The following is an 18,808-nucleotide window of genomic DNA, read 5'->3' as shown; positions in this document are numbered from 1 at the left end:
AGTGCCTACTTCACTGCTTGCTGTGAAGATTAAAAGAGAAAATGCAGGTTGTCTTTTATATACTGCTCTGACCACGAATCTGTATATGCCCAGTACATCTTACCCAACTACTCAGTATCACTGAGAAGGCCCTCTACTTTTCTGGTCTTATGCCCTTAATCATGTTAATCCTCCTACTATGAGACAGTCATTATACTAGGATTAAATGACTAGCAAGTAGTGGAGCCAAGATTCTAACCAGTCTGACTCCAAAATTTCTGTTCTTAACCACACTCTACCGATGAGCTGAATTAAAGAATTAGTAGAGATGATGGGATGGTAATTACATTCTAAATATAACTCATGAGAACAAAGAAAGGAGGCATAACCATTACCACTTTTAATCACTCTCCTACCCCCTGAAACCCTGCAAAACATATAAATATACACAAACACTGTGATACAATGCCACACAGATAAAAGGAATTTTTTTCAAGGCTTGTAAATTAAAATTATACTGAGACTATTTAGCACATAGTAGTCTGGTAATAAATTTATTATATAAAGACTCTGGCTTCTATCTTAACCATCATTTGGTATCTTATCACTTTAGCTCTTGAACATTCAGCTGGCTTCTAAGCTCTCTGGATAGAGACATGATCTAAATACACTCTACAGAGCTAATGCATATAAATATACGAAGTACAACTCTAAAGATCCCAATGAATATAAAGCAACATGACAAATATAAATAATTTTTTTAACCCCTAAATTACCTTAAGGGAGCTAATCTGGCACATTATGAGACCTGAAATTGGCATTTAGAAAAATGATCACCATGGAAGTCAAAGATTCGCAAAAAAAGTTGCTTCACCCATGTTAATATAAGCATTTGCCTAGCTAGTAAGCTTCAGACTTCAAAACAAAGCCAAGTATTAAGTCCTGTCACTTGAGAAGAGGGAGAGAGTGAGATGAATGGAGAGAGTAGCATGGAAGCATATACACTAACACATGTAAACAGACAGCCAATGGGAATTTGCTGTACAACTCAGGGAACTCAAACTGGGGTTCTGTAATAATCTAGAAGGGTGGGAATGGGCGGGAAGTGGGAGACAGATTCAAGAGGGAGGGGACATATGTACACCTATGGTTAATTCATGTTGATGTATGATAGAAATCAAACCAGTATTGTAAAGCAATCATCAACAATTAAAAATAAATAAAACCCAGAGAGACCGAATGCATGAGCATACTCCTGTTTCAGAACAGCCCTGCCCAAACCCCAGTAGATGAGTTACAGAACCCAGCATCCCATGATTCCCTCACACAGATGTGTCTCTAGACAAATAACAATACAAAACCTAGCCTGCCTCATATCATCTTGAAGAAAATCTTCCAGGAAACAGTGAAACTCTCACTGGCATAATACCTTGAATAGTATCCTCTTTTGAAACTTCAGTTTCATCATCATCATTCAAGCAATAAACTGTTTCTTTTTGTATAGCTTCTTTTTTCAGAGTTCTTGCATCCACAACTGTCCAACACTTTTTAACCTTCTCCTGTGTAATCTGATTTCCGAAAGAAAAATAAAGGGAAAACAAGGAAAGTCAGGATTCAGACTGAAGAAAGAGGAAAAACTAATACATTCTCTGCTTTACAGAAAAAAATCCAAAACAATCACTCCAGCTACACTGGTGTGTCGTCTCTGGCTTACTGTGGAAATTTTATTTTATAATCCTTTCTACATTTTATTTTCCCCAAGGGTAATCCATAGATAAATATTAACATTCATAGATACTCAAACACTTTCTATGCAAAACCCACAGACTGTTTAATAAAAGAAGACCCTACATTTTGTTACCATACTTTTTCAATAGAGAAGAAAGGGGAAAGCAGTCTATCAGTAGTCAGAAATCAATAAGAAAATACGAAAAAGAAGCTACCAAAAGGGAAAAAAAAGGCAAGAGACTTATTCTCATTCTCAGGGACACTATTCTAGGCCTTGAAGTACCTCCATGGTGCTCATGCATGTAGTATGCTTTGGAATTAAGTCCTTGAATATTAAAAGAAAAAAAAACAGTTTATAAAAAAACATGCTTTTTACATTTTATATATTTAAGTGTGTTTATATATTTATTTTGTACATTTAAAGAAAAAAGGCAAGGAGGGTCATGTGGAGACATGGATCAGAGGCTGACATTCAAACTGGTATGTCATCAAGTCACTACCAAAAACAACTCATTTCTGAAAGTGTGCTATTATGCACATATGCTACAAAGAGGCCATTTCACACTAATAGGTCAAAATGTACTCATATTTTTTAGATGCTATTACTACCAGATCATTTATAATTGAATTAGATGGGACTGAGCTTTAAAAACTCTGAGCTTAACTCTGGTTTGTATCTGTATTTCTGCTACAATACTACAATAATGCAACTTTTCTTTTTTTTAATGCATTTTCTTTCTTTTAAAAAAGAAAAGGAGAGGGAAAGACTTGAAACTTGTGATTAACAATCAATTGTCAATGGAGAGAAAGAGAAAGAGGAGGGAACCAACTTCTATTACAGACAATTCTTAAAAGTTCCTCTCGTAGCATGCTTTTTACATAAAAGCTAAATAGAGATGAAATAAACAGGGAGAGCAGTTAGAGAAGCAGTAATTATGGTTTTGAATAACCCACACATGAATTGCCAGTTTCTTATATAAGCACATTTGTCTGCCTGGTAACATTTCTTTAAAAAATGTGTACCTACCACTTACCGATTTATAAGCCACAATCTTTATAGACAAATTGGAGCCAATGGTCAGTTGACAGGACCAGGGCATGGAACGCCTCTCAGTTTTCTTAAAGACACACAGCTGTCTCAGAGCCTCACTTAACAAAGAAAAATGTATTATGAAAGCAGCAATTTTAAAATGTTAACCTTTGCTGGATATTGCATTTAGTTTTCTAGACTGAGAAGTGAGATGCTGTTGATCATAAAGAGAGGAACAGCAGGTGATGACAAGCAAAACTTGTGGCAACTCTCAGTTGGGAGAGAGCCAGAGTACAAATGAGTTGGCTGAGGAAGGAGCTGAATCCCAGCTGAATTTCACTAACAGGTGAAAAGGAACATCTCTATCTTCCCTCATTCAATCTTTTCTTTCAACTCAGCCAGTTGTTTGTAACATTTTTTTTTTCTCAGGATCAAGGACACTGTGAGGATATGATACAAGCACATTCATAAATGCATTTGCACAACTCCCTTAAAATCACAGACCTCAGGATAAAAAGCCCTACTCTAGGATATCAAAGGGTGGGCTCCATCCTATAATGTCACTGTTCAATGTCATTTAACTCCGCAATTCTTTAGTTCGTTTCCATTCTCTTAAATAAAAGACATGATGAGTATACGCACATTGTGGAGAGAGTTAGAAAATGATCTTTCAGGAGATAAAGGAACTGAGCAGTCCATACTGTCTTAAAATAAAGCAGATATAATAATCCTACGTTTCTCAGTCGGCAGGGAAGGGGAACTGGGAAGTAGCAAACACAATGTACAGAGCTAGTTCCTTTGAACATTAGTGAAGATCAACTCTACTTTCATCTGGTTCCTGATCAAATATAGCAAAGAAAAATACATGCGAGAGGTGGAACTTATGGAATTCACTAAGGATTATCTGGCATTATCCAGAGTTACGGACAAACAGGCCTCAAGAGACTCCGATTTTCAGGAACAATTTACAATGAATAGTAGATATTCTACCTGATACTCTGCTCCAAAGCTTATGGTACACCTTGGCTTTATATTCGTTGAAGAAGGAGTGGGTCTGAAATCAGGTTTCACCTGCCTCACAGGACATTGCTAGTTGTACTATAAGTCATGTCTAAAATAATCAAGAGGTTTGGATTCTGTTCCAGGGGAAGTTCTGAAGATCAGCATTTTATAGGTAACATCTAAGAACAACTGGATAAATTCTGCAGTAGATATGAACCTCCCCAAATTAGAAGTCACGTTATCTCCCACTAACGTCTTCTAGATAAGAATAAGCCTAGCACTGGGCTGTCCTGTAGCACTCAGTGCAATGAGGGAAGTGTTGTATTTCCAACTGTGCCTGTACAATAGGCTACTGAGCACTTGAACTGTGGAGAGTATGACTGAGGGGCTAGAGTTTTAACTTTATGTAATTTTACTGAATTTAAATTTAAGTAGCCACCTGCGGATAATGGCTACTATATCAGATGGCCAAGTTCTGATCCATACCTTCACGGGAGACCTGAAATCAACACAGCTTCAAAAATGGGAAGAGAGACTTGCCTGGTAGTCCAGTGGTTAAGACTGCACGCCCAATGCAGAGGCCCTGGGTTCTAACCCTGGAAACTAGATCCCATGTGTCACAACTAAAGACCCTGCATGCAGCAATTAAGATCCAGTGCAGCCAAATAAATAAACATTTAAAAAAAGGTGAGGACAACACATAGTAATTTCCCTCCTTGCTGTAAGAAACTCTTAACAATAATTTTATTGGCCGATAATTCTTTCAATATCATGGTGAACGTGTTCACTTCAGACATGTATTCCCACATTAAAGCAAGCCATGTTCAAATTTGAGAGAATAATTTAGAAAAACACATTCGAATGTATTACAATTAGAACATATACTAAGACAAAGAAACATCACTTTATAGGATTCCTCTTTGATTCTTTCACCAATCCCTTGGGAAATTACAGTTTAATTTCCAAAATCCCCATTTACCTGCAATTTTCCAAGAGTATCTATACTTAGAAAAGCAGGTTTATCACTTATCAACTATAGCTCATTAGAATTATGTAAAAATTGTGATTGAGAAGAAAAATTAGAGCAGATATACACTATCACTACTCAAAAAAATCTTAATTGTTGATCTACTTCAACAATTAAGAATTTTATTTAAAAGGCTCATGCTTTGTGTATTTATTGATAAACTGAAATGAATTCTTTAACATTAGGTAGTATTCCTGAAAATCTGAAACTCTAAAAAAGGAATACTGTGCAGTAGAGTATGCCGCCACCACTTTTACCAAATCAAGCCCCTCAAATATACACCATTCTAGATGCCAGGGGCCCTTGTCACGTTCTTTGCTCAAACTAAGTGCATATCCAATTCCAACAGAGAATAACAGTCTCTTCCACTATCTCTGGATGGCTGAAAAAAGCAGCTTGCTTTATTGTTACATGGTACTTCCGGGATTTCACATTTCTTGCCTTTACAAAGCCCATATGGAATAAGTAGGTTATAAATTTGGGGGTTTTGTTTTGTGTTTGCCTGACCAAACTATTTTGTGACAAAAGCTTTAAAAAGAAAAAAAATCACTCTATTATATATAGGGACTTCTCTGGCAGTCTAGTGGTTAAGACACTGCACTTCCACGGCAGCGGGCATGGGTTTGAACCCTGGTCCGGATGCACACTGCACAGCACAGTCAAAAAGCTAAAAATAAATAAATAAATGGCAAAAAATTACTATATTATAGTATACTGCCTCCAAAACCTAAATCAGAGGACAAGAGGATACTGAGTATTATCTCAGATCTGATACCACTTTTATAATTAAGAATATTTTTTAGGTGTGACAAGGAAGGGCCTGAGAAATGTATCCCAAGCTTGGCATAAAGAAGAAATCTACCACCTCATCTTTTATCATTTGACTTGTTAAATCTTTCATTATATCTATATATTTCCAACCTCTCCTGACAGTCCTGGAAATAAAGGAGCAACCTTGTGCCAACCATGCAAACTTCAAAGAAAAGGATTAGAGGCTGGTATACCATTTTTTTAATAAAAACCAGAGTATTTATTAAAGTGTTAGTATAACTGTTAATTCAAGAATGGCTCAGAAAAGGAAAAGCATTAGAGAGCTCTCTGATCAAAAGAGAAATGAATATGCTTACAACTGAAATTTGTAGACAATGTTTTCACTTCTTACCTAAAGGAATAAATTTCCTCCAGCCCATCTTCACCTTCTAAAGACATCATCACCTTTTTCACCATCTGAATACCTTCTTTTTGCTGCTCGGTGATTCCTTTTGGAGGAAAGGAAGGCCCGTGGTGGTCTGAGAGCAAGCTGCCATCTCCTCTGTCCCCAGTTCCACCTTGCTTGCCAATCGGGAAAGGCAAACTACCAAGAAAAGATCAGCAGTAGTTAAGAACACAAGTTCTGAAGCCAAATGATAAACTGGGTTCCAATTCTGTAACTGTCACTCACTAGCTGTGAGAAAATGGGCATGTCAGTCAACTTCTCTGAGCTTTACGTTTCTCAGCTGTCAAATAGCACTCAGCTACCTTAGCCAGTACTCTTACCAGTTTCAAGTAACTGAAACCTCTTTGGTTTGGATTTTATGGGGGAAATTTATTGGCTTACATAACAAAATAATTCAAAGAGCGAGGCTGCACATGGCCTTAGGATGACTAGATCCAAAGTCTCAAACACCACAGGGATTCTGTGAGCCTTTCACTCTATCTCCGTATTTCATCTTCATTTGCCTTTATGCTGGCCTGCTCTCTCCTCCACATTGCTTCTGAACACCCTCAAGTGCATAAAGCCCAATTCTACTACCAAAGAGGGACTGAGGGTTTAACCCTCTACTCTCCAATTCAAAAAGCACAACATCAAAAGCAGGAATCAATGGTAACCTGGGGGCCAGATCTGGAAGGTCAGCTTTCTTTCAAGCCATAAGGTTAAAGAGTAGGAAGAAATGCTTCCTAGAAAAAAGCTGGGTGACATTCTAGGCAGACAAAAATAACAAACAAATGCCCATTAATGATTTCTCAAGGTTATTATAAAGATCAGTAAGATAAAGTGTTAAAATACTTACACCACAAACATTATCATCATTATTTTAGATATAAAATTCTTATACAGAAATCAGTTAATTGCTAGAAATAAGTAAAACCAGTTTTGTTCTTGCTTCACTCCAGTTGTTTGACTGAAATGAGACTAAAACTAGATTGGGATCAACAGTCATGGGAATAGTCAATAATCAATATACAAATAGAAAAGCAAACCAACGAAACACCTTTTATGATGATAATCTATATGACACTTTATAAATGCTTTCATATAAACAATCTCATTTCATCTTTATATTATAGGTAGAGATTTCTATCTTCATCTTTTGAAAAGAAATGGAATATACAGAGACAAAATAATTTAGCCAAAGCCGCATAGCTAAAGATGAGCAAAGACCTGGTCATCTGACTGAAAGAGCAAGGTTCTTTCCACTGTAGCACGTCACCCCACTGTGTCCCTGGAAACCCAAATGGCTTCTTCAGTTTACTCAACATTATCTGTTAGTGACCCCACGTGGATTTTAAGGTGATTCCTTTATCATTTTATTTGCCATTATTAAAACAGAGTTTCCCGTTTACATTTTTTTCTACATATTGTTTGCATGACAGATGTATATATCCTGCATTACATGAAAAAAGAGCTTCCAGGGAGCAGGATATGGCACATCATGTTTCATGAGACTATTGCTGCTTCCAGAGCATCAACCAGGAAGAAGGGATGATGAAAATAAAGGATCAGGAAGGTCTGGTCCAACTAGAAGAATCAATCATACATGGGAGACACCAAACAAGAAAACCCAAAACTCTACTTTGGATGCTACAGGTCTGCAGCAAAGGAAGAGAGAGTTAAACAATCCAATCAGCATTTTATAAACAACCAGTCAAATACCAAGCCAGTGGAAGAAAAGGCTCTGTTCTGTCTCAGCTTGCTTTACAGTATTGCTCACACAAAAGGAAAAGTAGCCCTTTCCAGTGAAACTGACAGAAGTACAGGACGTGTGAAGGATGTAAAGACATCTGAGATTATGAGCAGGGAACAGAAACCACGCTGGGCTTTTGAAGTGCCGAGAAAACCTCGACTCAGTAAGAAGAATCACTTAAAAAGCACTTAATTTCTCTGAAGTACCATCTTAACAAGTATCAGCTTGATGGCTTATTCTGAACTATTTTTCTACAGTTCTACAGAAAGGAGATGCCCCTCAGCAGTCTTAAGAAGTACATACATGCAAGAGAGGTTCTTAATTCCCCATGGCAGACATTTTAAAGAAGCCGTGGGCTTACCACTCGGAGCTGGAGGCTTCCTGGTAGAGATTTCAGTCTGAAAAATGAGTGTCCTCAGAAAACTAATAATTCAACATTCTATACTATCACTCTGGTTTTACCAAAAAATAGGACAAGGAAAAACAGGTTTTAGATGGAGCAGGAAGGATTAATGTAGTGAAAAGAACTTTCTGTAAGGGATATAAAATAAAGTACCTGGAGGGGAAATTCAAGTTATTGACAGAGGAGGGACTCTCTCCCTAGAAAACTATGAAATATATTTTCCCCCTAAGTTTGTTACCTCATCTGCAAAAACACACAGCAAATTACATTTTACAAATGTGTATGTATCCTTTAGATCTGAAAATGAGTTAAAAATAAGCATATGTGTTTAAAATGGTTCCCAAGTTGACATTCTTCTCTATCCTAAAAACATCTACTGTCTTTAAGACACAGTTCTCTAGGACATTTAAGAGAAGACACTACCAATCTGGTAACTGTTGAGTAAAGTCTTCTATGCAGACAGGGGATGAACTGAATGATCTTAATGCTGCTGCTGCTAAGTTGCTTCAGTCGTGTCTGACTCTGTGCGACCCCATAGACAGCAGCCCACTAGGCTTCCCCGTCCCTGAGATTCTCCAAGCTAATTCCTCAGTTCTTTGAGTCTGCTACAGAGCTAAATTCCCATGTTTCACTGTGACTTTCATCCCGTTATCATCAAAACTCAGAAGAGTTACCGGAACACAGAGAGTAATCAATGAGTGCTGGCTGAAGTTATTAATGTGGCAGATTCTGACTCAAGAGCAGAGAGGACTCCTGCAAACCAAACGCTCTATGAAGGGGTCCTATCACCGCATCATGAGAGCACAAGAGCTGTCCACAATTATTATTTGTATGGTCTTACAAGAACTGCAGGGAGATGCCAGATTTCTTTAGGTTATGAATTATAATATCCAGCTGATCTCTGCTGAATGGGCTGCTGAGGTCAGTGAACACTTCAATATGCCTCTTCTCAAACTTCTTTCCTCTAGAAGACAGAGTTAGCACATTAACAAATCATTCTTCTGAATCATTTCCTACAAATTCAAATGTACTTGGTCACTGAGCAGAAAAAGGGTAAGGAACCAATTAGCTCCAGTTAACAATGTGATTACACTCTAGAAGTCCACATGCTGTTGATGCTAAGTTCTTACTAAACACCTAATCAACAAAGTTGTGACTCACACTTTAAACATCTTAGGCAAAATTTTTGAGCATTATGGAAATATTAAGTCTCTGATTTCCGAACTTTAACCACCTCAGTTAATGGTGTGGTCACTATGATAAAAAGGATCCCCTTCCAGCCTTCAGAAGGTAGAATATAAACAAGGAACTCTCCCGGCCTCCCTGGTGGCTCAGACGGTAAAGAATCCACCTGCACTACGGGAGACCTGGGTTCAACCCCTGGGTTTGCAGGGCACCACAACTACAACCGTGCAAGGGTTCATTTTCCAAACAGTCTGATTCCACACTGAGAGGTTCATTTCCAACTCTCTTCAGCTGAGATACTTACAAAGTTTCTTCTTGAATCAAATCCATGCAGACGATGAGGGCATCCAGGACTCAGCTAGTTAAGGGCAGAAGATAACGTCAAACAGTCCCTTTATCCCCCCAAAATGCAACTTTTCCCCAGTGAGACCCAGTGCTGGAACCTGTGGACACTGGGCTGACTGTGTGATGATTTAAAAGTACTTGCCCAAGTGCCCTTCTTCCAAGTTTATTTCAGTAACATATATCCATATATATATTAAAAATCAAAGTAGACTTCCTAAAACATACAACCAGGAAAAATGAAGTAAGCCGAAAGGTAATCTCACATATTCCACTCATTTAATGAAAAATTATGATGCCATTTTACTGTATCGAGAACTTATCTTCTGTGATTACAGCCCATTCTTACACATGAAGTGAGCCATAATGTAGCATCTCTAAGTCACTCCCAGCACAGCAGCACCTCCCAGTGACCAGAGATGGCATCACTGTTTAAAAAAATAAGAGGAACAGGACACCTGTGGAAGAAATTGTTAAGTCTCACAGTTGGGGCATCAGTCTGATTTTTGGCATACAAATATCCTCTATGCAGGAAGGCTAGGAGAACGCTAAGGCTGTACTCTTTGTACAGCATTACGTCCAAACATATCTAACTACTGCCACCACCATGCCTTCTGCACACAGTCAACACACACACTTCTGATACTTCCCATCCTCTCAATGTCACGAGGGCAGACTGGAGGGCTTGGAGTCCAGGCACCCAACCCAACCTTTTAATGTGTAATTAAAAGTCCACTCACCCAACCAATTAATGGGCTTGGAGTCCACCCACCCAACCAGTTAATGTGTAACTATTTCACGCTAAGTCCTAATGTGCTTCACATCCATGATGTCCTCAGCGCCAAAAATGTCCATATACTCAGAGCAAGGACTCTTAAAGAACCTCACTGAACTAGATGACAATTCCCTAGGTTAAAGGAAATTTCTTCAGAGTCGTCTCTGGCTGAAAAAAGGATACGGTCAGCTTGCTGAGAACCTGGCTGGATTTTGCTTTCAATGTCCTCCAGCAGGTCAAAATCCGGGCGCATCAGATGTCTGTGCACTGTGATGTTCTGATACTGATCCCCAGCAGCGAGGGCGTTCTCGGTGCCATCGGTACCAAAAAGGACCAACGCAACTTCATCTTTGTTCTCAGCAAACACCTAGAGAAGTACGTGAGAGGGCTGCAAATCATACAATATCACCTGGAGGCCATTAGATAATTAACCGTCTGGGAGCAAGACAAGCATATTTCCCCTGGGGAGGCCCCTGGGGCCATTGGCAACAACAGGATACTGGGCTAACTGGCCCCTGGGATTGATGGGCAGTGACAGTTCCTAGGTTCTAAGTGGACTTCTTCATTGACTAAAGGTCCTGTCCTTTCAACACACTTTGTGGTGGAGGAATGGGTGGGCACTAACTGCTTTTGATGAGTTTCTTTGATGTGCTTCCACCCAAATCAGACTCTCATTCTCAGTGAAAACTAATTACAGATGATTTGAAAAGATTTTAGTCTGTCTTTCTGGAATGACTATCCCTGGTTGAAAATTTCCAGAGATTAAAAGAAAATTACTGGTTCATATTCTATATCCCAGCAATTTCCCCTGTAGGTATATATACTATAGAGAAGCCCTTACACATGTACACAAGACAACAAGGGACAAGAAAGTTCAAGTTCACTTCAGCACTGTTCATAACAGGGCAAAACTTTAAACAGTCAACTGAAGAATCCAAAAACACACTGCAAAATATTTAACAATGGAATATTATACCCTAGTTAAAAAAAATAAATGAATTTGTTCAGTGTTTACCAACATGGATAAATCTCAAAAACATAAGGTTGAGAAAAAGTAACTTGTGGAATTATATGTACTGCATAATACTATGACATATACTTTTGAGAGCTTCATACAATACTAAATATTATTTACAAATACACTTAAACCAAAGTATAAAATATGCACAGTAATAACTGAAAATTCTGAGGAAAGGAGGGGAGGAAGAAGAAAGAAAAGTGTTAGGAGGAGACACACAGGAGGCCTTAATTTAAGATTTTTTAAGAAAGAAAAGAAATCAAACAAATAGTGTAAAACTTTAGGGCGATATAGCTCTAGACAATGGGAAAACAGCTTTCCATTATATTGTTCTCTGTACTTGCTTCTTTTACAAAGCATTTCGTAATGAAATTTAAAAAACAAGACATAGTATGACACAAAACGCAGTCCTGTTCCCACCTGCTCACTAACATAAGCCATTGGTAAGAAGAATGCTGCATTATGGGTTAAGGGTGGGATTCTGTTGTTCCTCATCTCTCTCTGCTCTGTTAGCAATTCCAGCTACAACCGCCGGTTGCACATGGAAGGAAGGTCCCAGTTGCTGGGGTTCAGATATTTCCAGCACACCGGTGGGGCGGGCCAGTGAGAGTTCTAGCTGTATCCCACACAAGTATTCATCTTGACGCAAGGTAGTCGTCTCAGCCAGGAGAGGGGGGGGAAATTGCATGCAGCATGGAGTGGTACCAGGTTTTGTCTCCTGGCCTTCCAGATTCACTCTGACTCCCATGCAAGGGGCAGAGCCACAAATAATGACTGAAAGCACTGTTACTCTTTAAAACTACACACACAGTACACGGGGGCACAACCCCACTACTTAAGTGTCACAACACTAATTACTATAACCAAGAACGGGGTTAAGAGCATCCTTGTCTTCTTTAAGACATTAGATTAGGACTTCAGGTTATCAGAATTTGTAAAAAAAAAACTCTAGGATGACAGGTGGTAGGTACTAGTTCCAAGTGGAAAAGGTAACACCCAGAAGAAGCACAGAGGTGTCCGGCAGAGCAGTGGATGAAGCAGAGCTTCATGGACTTAGCAAAACCAGCAGTCAAACCAGGTGGAAAGGGCAGAAATGAATAACTGTAGTAATAATGATAATAAAAACATATACCGTGTTTACAATACACCAAGTACTGTTCTAAGCACTTTCTTCTTAGAGGTACTATTATTTTCCCCCTTTTGACACAAAGGACGCTGCGGCATCACGTCTTCAAAGTGGCCTCCATCCATTCCTCCTCCCTCTGAACTTAGAGGCTACTCTTGAAAACAGCACGGGAGTCTAGCTCCTGCCCCCTTCTCCCCCACTGAACATGAGCTACCTAAGTGACCTAACAGAAGGCAGTGGAAATGACTTTCTGGGACTTATAGAGCTAGGTTATAAAAGTCACATAACCAGGTCTCTTAGAATATCCAGTCTTAGAAATTTAGAACCAACTGCTATACTGAGCATCCCAAGCTACACGGAGAGGCCACATGTAAGGGTTCTGGGGGACAGGCCCAACTGAGCACACAGCCACCAGAAGGCAACACTGTCAGCCACGGGACTGAGACATCTCGGATGCATAGGTAGGGCCTCACCGAACCTTGAGATGACTCAGCCCCAGCCACCACTGAGTGCACCCGCACGAGAGGCCTCAGAGAGAACTACCTGTCTCAGACACCCAGTTATCTCACAAAACCACAAGGGATGACTTTTTTTTAACTGTCATTTAAGACATTAAGTTTTGGGAGGGTAGTTTGTAACCAGTAAAAGGTAAATGGAATAGGCACAGGGTAGTTGAAAGACTTAATCAAGATAGCAAGGTTAGTAAGTGACATGGCAGAGTAAGGATTCAAACCCAGGTCATCTAGCTCTAGCAGTTACATATTTAAACATTACATTGCCTCTTGTTTCGGAAAAGCTGCCATATCCAGTGGAGGAGCCAAAACGAGACAAGAAAAAACATCAGGCTCTAATGGCAGCTGGACTTGCACGTGAGTGTGTATAAGAATAACTCCTCAGATTACCCCAAATACCAAGGGTGGACAACATAAAGAAGTGGGCATCTTGCACTACTAAGTTGAAGCCATAGACAGTTAAACCATGAGTTACAAGCTCAAGACCATTCTGAATCTTACCTGTCGCTGCACAAACATGGTCATCACCTTCTTTGCTAGTTCAAATGGGGATTCATCAGGAAAGGAGTTACTCATGGCCAAGCCCACATCCATACACAGCACCACTGCTGCCTAGAAATGAAGTCCCAGAGAGTGTGTGAGAAAATATTAATGGTCATTAAAAAAATAAAACAAAGGACATGTCCTTTGCTTATTTCACTCATATATTCAGGGGATGCATGATAAAGGGAGGGGAGTTGTTCAATGTAGAGAATGGATGTAAGACATATGAATTTTTACTGTGGAGAAACTTTAAATAGTCCTGCTATTTCTGAAAGCTACAAAGTATTTCACCTGCCAGGACAGGAGCATGCTCCAAGCAGCTGCTGCTCCTTTGGCCTGAGCCTGAGCATAAACCCATGGGGAGCAGATCCGAAAACAACCTGCAGGCAAGAGCTAAGTCCAGCCCAGCTCAGCCCCGAATCCATCAAACCCAAAATTCAACTGATCTGCAGCCCTACGGCATGAGGACAGATGCTTTTGTTGCAAGCCACTGATTTGGAGTATAGTTTGTCATAAAGCATTTTTGTGGCAATAGGTGACTGTCACAATCTATATATGCTAAAATGATATACTCCAATAATTCGAATCAGTTTGTACACTGAGAATCTAAAATGAAGACTAAGACACCAAATCTATTCTTGTAGGGGACACAGACACCAATGATACCAGCACAATATTCCATGACCGAGGTATGCAGTGGGCACTGAGACAGCACATAGGAGGGGCATCTACCCAAGACTAGTGGAAGTGATAGAGGACAGGTAAGGAAGCGGAAAGACTTTCTAGACACGATCCTTGGGTGAACTAAAGGATGAGTAGGAGTAAGTCCTATGAATGAGGGGAATCGCAGGGAGAGGAAACCAAATAAAGACTCTAGTCATTGGCTAGTAATCATGCATATTGGGGACTAAGGAAATAGGGCAAACATAAACTGAAAGTAAAACGGATACATGTAAAGTCCTACATTTGGCATCCAAAACTTAACTGAATTGGGTTGGAGGAGACCTAAACAAACAGCAGCTCACAATTTCAGGGTGGATTATAAAATGTCACCAGCATGGCATGGCTACAGTAGTAGATTCCCCATATTTACCCTATCCCACCCTCTAAAATATTTTTGGTCCTAAATGGTACGGTAAAAAATATTTTCAATGTTGTAGTAAATTCATGGAAGGAAAAGACAGGTTTAATGTTTTTTTTTTTTTTTTTAAAGACTAGATTAGCAATCTGGAGACCTGGAATCAGTCCCATCTTTTTTACCAAATAGCTACATTCTCAGGCACATCACTTAACTTCACTGCTAATCTGTGGAGGCAGGAAGCAGTTGTTGGACTAAGTGGACTAAATGAGATCTAAAGTCTTTTCCAGAGTTAACATTATCTGACACTGACTGACAGTCTCACCTATGCTTTGTACTGACTGCACCACATTTGACAAACTGAGCAGTTCTGACCATCACATCTTATAAGACTAATTACAACCGAATATGAAATAAGCAGGTTAGAGAAGGATCTGGAGCATTTTTGATGAGAGGAACAGGTGGAAAAAACTGGCTATTTGAACCAGACAAGAAGATTTAGAGGAACCTGACTGTTATCCTCATATAGTTGACAGCTGTGTTACAAAAAAACAGCTCTGCAAGAGAGATAATAGGATTAACAGATGGAAGTTACATGGAAATTGATTTGAGTCCATTATGACCAACCTAGACAGCATATTAAAAAGTAGAGACATTACTTTGCCAACAAAGGTCTGTCTTGTCACAGTTATGGTTTTTCCAGGAGTCATGTATGGATGTGAGAGTTGGACTTACAGAGTTGGATGTGAGAGTAAAGAAAACTGAGCGCTGAAGAATGATGCTTTTGAACTGTGGTGTTGGAGAAGACTCTTGAGAGTCCCTTAGACTGCAAGGAGATCCAACCAGTCCATTCTGAAGGAGATCAGTCCTGAATATTCATTGGAAGGACTGATGCTGAAGCTGAAACTCCAATACTTTGGCTACCTGATGTGAAGAACTGACTCACTGGAAAAGACCCTGATGCTGGGAAAGATTGAAGGCAGGAGGAGAAAGGGACGACAGAGGATGAGATGGTTGGATGGCATCACCGACTCAATGGACATGAGTTTGAGTAAGCTTTGGGAATTGGTGATGGACAGCAAGGCCTGGTGTGCTGCAGTCCATGCGGTCACAAAGAGTCGGATACGAATGAGCGACTGAACTAAACTGAAGGGAAGAAAAAATGATACCTAGAAGTAATCAGTGAAATTGTTTTCTGAAACAACTATCTCCTGACCCTAGAATTCTTTGAAAAACCTGGGTGAGCTCCTATCAGGGACATTACAGATGATACCTAATTTGGTTACATCTCAGGCAAGGCAAAACTATGGAAAGGAAAGACTATTTAAGTTTTCCCCTAATTTACAAAAAATTAAACATAATGTACTAATATTAAGAGAGCTCCAGGTTATAAATAGCATGTTTGGAGAAATTCCTTTGAGAGCAAAAAAATTTACATCCCATACTTTCAATGCTCTGAGCATAACAATCTTTAAAAAAGATAAAGAGTCCCCAAATATGCTGCTGTACTTACTTAATATATAAATAAGTTCATAAAGCTACTTTTAAAAAAGAAAACTCTAAAAAAAAAGAGGACTAAAGGTCCTTTGCCAGGAATCAGCTATCCAAAAAATGTCAACAAAGGGTTTCACAGTATGGAACTTCTTATCTGAAAGCAGAGAATGGTCTATGTAGTATCTCAAGTTCTTTTCTGACAGCAGGAAGAAAACCAGGAAAAAGAAACTGAGTGGCATAGTGACCAACCTCCCCCCTCCCCCCCCGCTCCGCCCGCCATTTAAACACTAAAGCAATGAGGGTATTAGAATTTTGCTATAAGTCCACCTGCCATAAACATCTGCTTTATTAGAGCTGAAAGTTTTCAGCAGCTGAAAGGAATAAAGGAGGTACGTGGCGTATGTTTATAACCATTTTAATCAGTTATTTCCCTATGGGGAGGTGAGGGCACTAGGGATCACCTGCTCCAACTCCTATCTTAATCTGTATGCTGCCAAGTCGCTTCAGTCGTGTCCGACTCTGTGTGACCCCATAGACGGCAGCCCACCAGGCTCCCCCGTCTCTGGGATTCTCCAGGCAAGAACACTGGAGTGGGCTGCCATTTCCTTCTCCAATCTTATCTGTATACCAGTTGCCTAATAAAGGGCCTAGTTCTTGAGATTACAGATGGATGGATGAATGAACAACTCCTCTGAACACACCTACCTCTATGATCCCTCAGAGACAAGTACCACTTTCTGCGTATATTGAAAACACTATTTAAAAACTTCATCACCATACGTTATTAACCTGGGTCACTGAGAATCATCGATTCCTAGCAAGAGAAACATTCTCCAGAGCTCTGAGAGCAGAAAGCTTGTGCTTCAAATTCGGATTCTACTGCTTATGGACTGGGTGACCTTGGGGCTAATCACTTTCTTTAAGCTTTGCTTTTCTCAACTGTAAAGGAGAAAAAACGTTTCAACTTCTGGGCTTGTTGTGAAGATTAAGTAAGACAGGAATAAAACCTTTAGACCAGTGCTTCATCAGAGTAAGCTTTCAATAAATGCAAAATATTTGATACTCGATTACTATAGAGGTAATAATAGAACGGGGCTTCCCAGGTGGCTCAGTGATCTCTGGGTTGGTTAGATCCTCTGGAGAAGCAAATGGCAACTGACTCCAGCATTCTCGCCTGGGAAATCCAGGGACAGAGGAGCCTTGCGGGCTACAGTCCATGGGGTTGCAAGAGTCAGACGCGGCTTAGCGACTGAACAACAACAATAAGAATGTTTTACATTTCAAATTATTTCACTTGCAATCCCTCTCTGATGTTTACGAGACTGTGGGATTGGTGCTTACCATAACTAACGTCCATCCTCACAGATTTTTACAAACCAGATTCAGAAGTAATGGAGGAGTTGGAGGCAGGCTGGAGATGGAGAGGTACCGAGGAGAGGTCGGAGTGGGATGGGGACAGAATGTGGACCGGTGGCGATAAAGTAAGCACGGAAGGACTGAGGAGGCGGCGGGGGTGGGGACTGGGCGAGGCTCCAATTCCCATTTTTCAGACTCCAAATGCCCAGTTTTTCTCACAGCGCATCGCTCGATCAGCCCACCACCGGGAACTCCCCTCCTCACTCCATGGCACCGCCGTGATCCCATGATTCCTGCTGCCGAACCATCTTTTCCGGACCCCAGGCATAGACGTAGGCCCACGCTTAATGGTCTTTCTACCTTATCCCAGGACCGCGCCATGCTGCTGCCCCACAAGCGCCTCGACCGCCTCTTCCGAGCGGGAACCTGCGGCGCCGAAACTCAGTTCCACAGGATTCGGAGCTGGAGTGCCTGGAGTGTTGCGGCAAAAGCGGCTTCCCGCGGAGCCTGAAAGGGGCGGGGAAATTGTGCGTCGAGACTCTGAGCATGCGCGGGTTCACTGCGTTTTTCCCCTGGTTAAGGAACTGTGGACGGAGGAGCGTCGTAGGCTATACAGTCCATGGGGTCGCAAAGAGTCGGACACGACTGAGCGACTTCACTTTCACTTTAAGGAACTTAAGGAAATCTGTCGTGAATATTCATTGGAAGGACTGATGTTGAAGCTGAAACTCCAATACTTTGGCCACCTGTTGCGAAGAACTGACTCATTTGAAAAGACACTGATGCTGGGAAAGATTGAAGGCGGGAGGAAAAGGGGACGACAGAGGATGAGATGTTTGGATGGCATCACCGACTCAATGGACATGAGTTTGAGTAAGCTTCGGGAATTGGTGATGGACAGCAAGGCCTGGTGTGCTGCATTCCATGGGATTGCAAAGAGTTGGACAGGACTGAGCGACTGAACTGAACTGAAGGGACTTTGTGGTCTTCGAACTTCCCAAATTTCTAGAATTAGGTAAATAGGAATCTCTTCTCCTAAAGAGTCACTCTCCTTTTCTCACATTGAGAATAACACAGCGTTTTATGTCAGAGATCTGGAGTTAGATTTACTTGTATATGAGCATGAATAAATTATTTCTTCTTATAAGAAGGATAAGGAAAGACAGCAGATGCGATGACCTTAGAACCAGTTCCTGAAGGAAAAGTAGTTTCCAGGCAATCAAAAGTGGAAACATCATTCTTTCTTGAAGAGGAGGTGGGATGTA

General features: G+C 40.4%; 1 protein-coding gene across 1 annotated transcript in view; it reads right to left on the bottom strand.

Moving 5' to 3' along the window:
• XRCC5 (X-ray repair complementing defective repair in Chinese hamster cells 5 (double-strand-break rejoining)) overlaps window positions 1-18,091 on the bottom strand; it is an 86,673-nt gene extending 68,582 nt beyond the window's left edge. The window contains exons 1-8 of the mRNA XM_010861159.1: window positions 17,904-18,091; window positions 13,574-13,684; window positions 10,600-10,783; window positions 9,604-9,652; window positions 8,956-9,078; window positions 5,929-6,120; window positions 2,742-2,856; window positions 1,409-1,547 (exon numbers count right to left, since the gene is read on the bottom strand). Of these exons, the coding sequence (XP_010859461.1) occupies window positions 1,409-1,547; window positions 2,742-2,856; window positions 5,929-6,120; window positions 8,956-9,078; window positions 9,604-9,652; window positions 10,600-10,783; window positions 13,574-13,684; window positions 17,904-17,924 (934 nt within the window). The 5' untranslated portion in view covers window positions 17,925-18,091. The remainder of the gene's footprint in view (window positions 1-1,408; window positions 1,548-2,741; window positions 2,857-5,928; window positions 6,121-8,955; window positions 9,079-9,603; window positions 9,653-10,599; window positions 10,784-13,573; window positions 13,685-17,903) is intronic.
• Window positions 18,092-18,808: the final 717 nt, after the last annotated feature.

Source organism: Bison bison, unplaced genomic scaffold (genome assembly GCF_000754665.1).
Source record: "Bison bison bison isolate TAMUID 2011002044 unplaced genomic scaffold, Bison_UMD1.0 scf7180017864471, whole genome shotgun sequence".
NCBI classification, from domain to species: Eukaryota; Metazoa; Chordata; class Mammalia; order Artiodactyla; family Bovidae; genus Bison; species Bison bison.
This window is presented reverse-complemented; position numbering and strand designations above follow the sequence as displayed.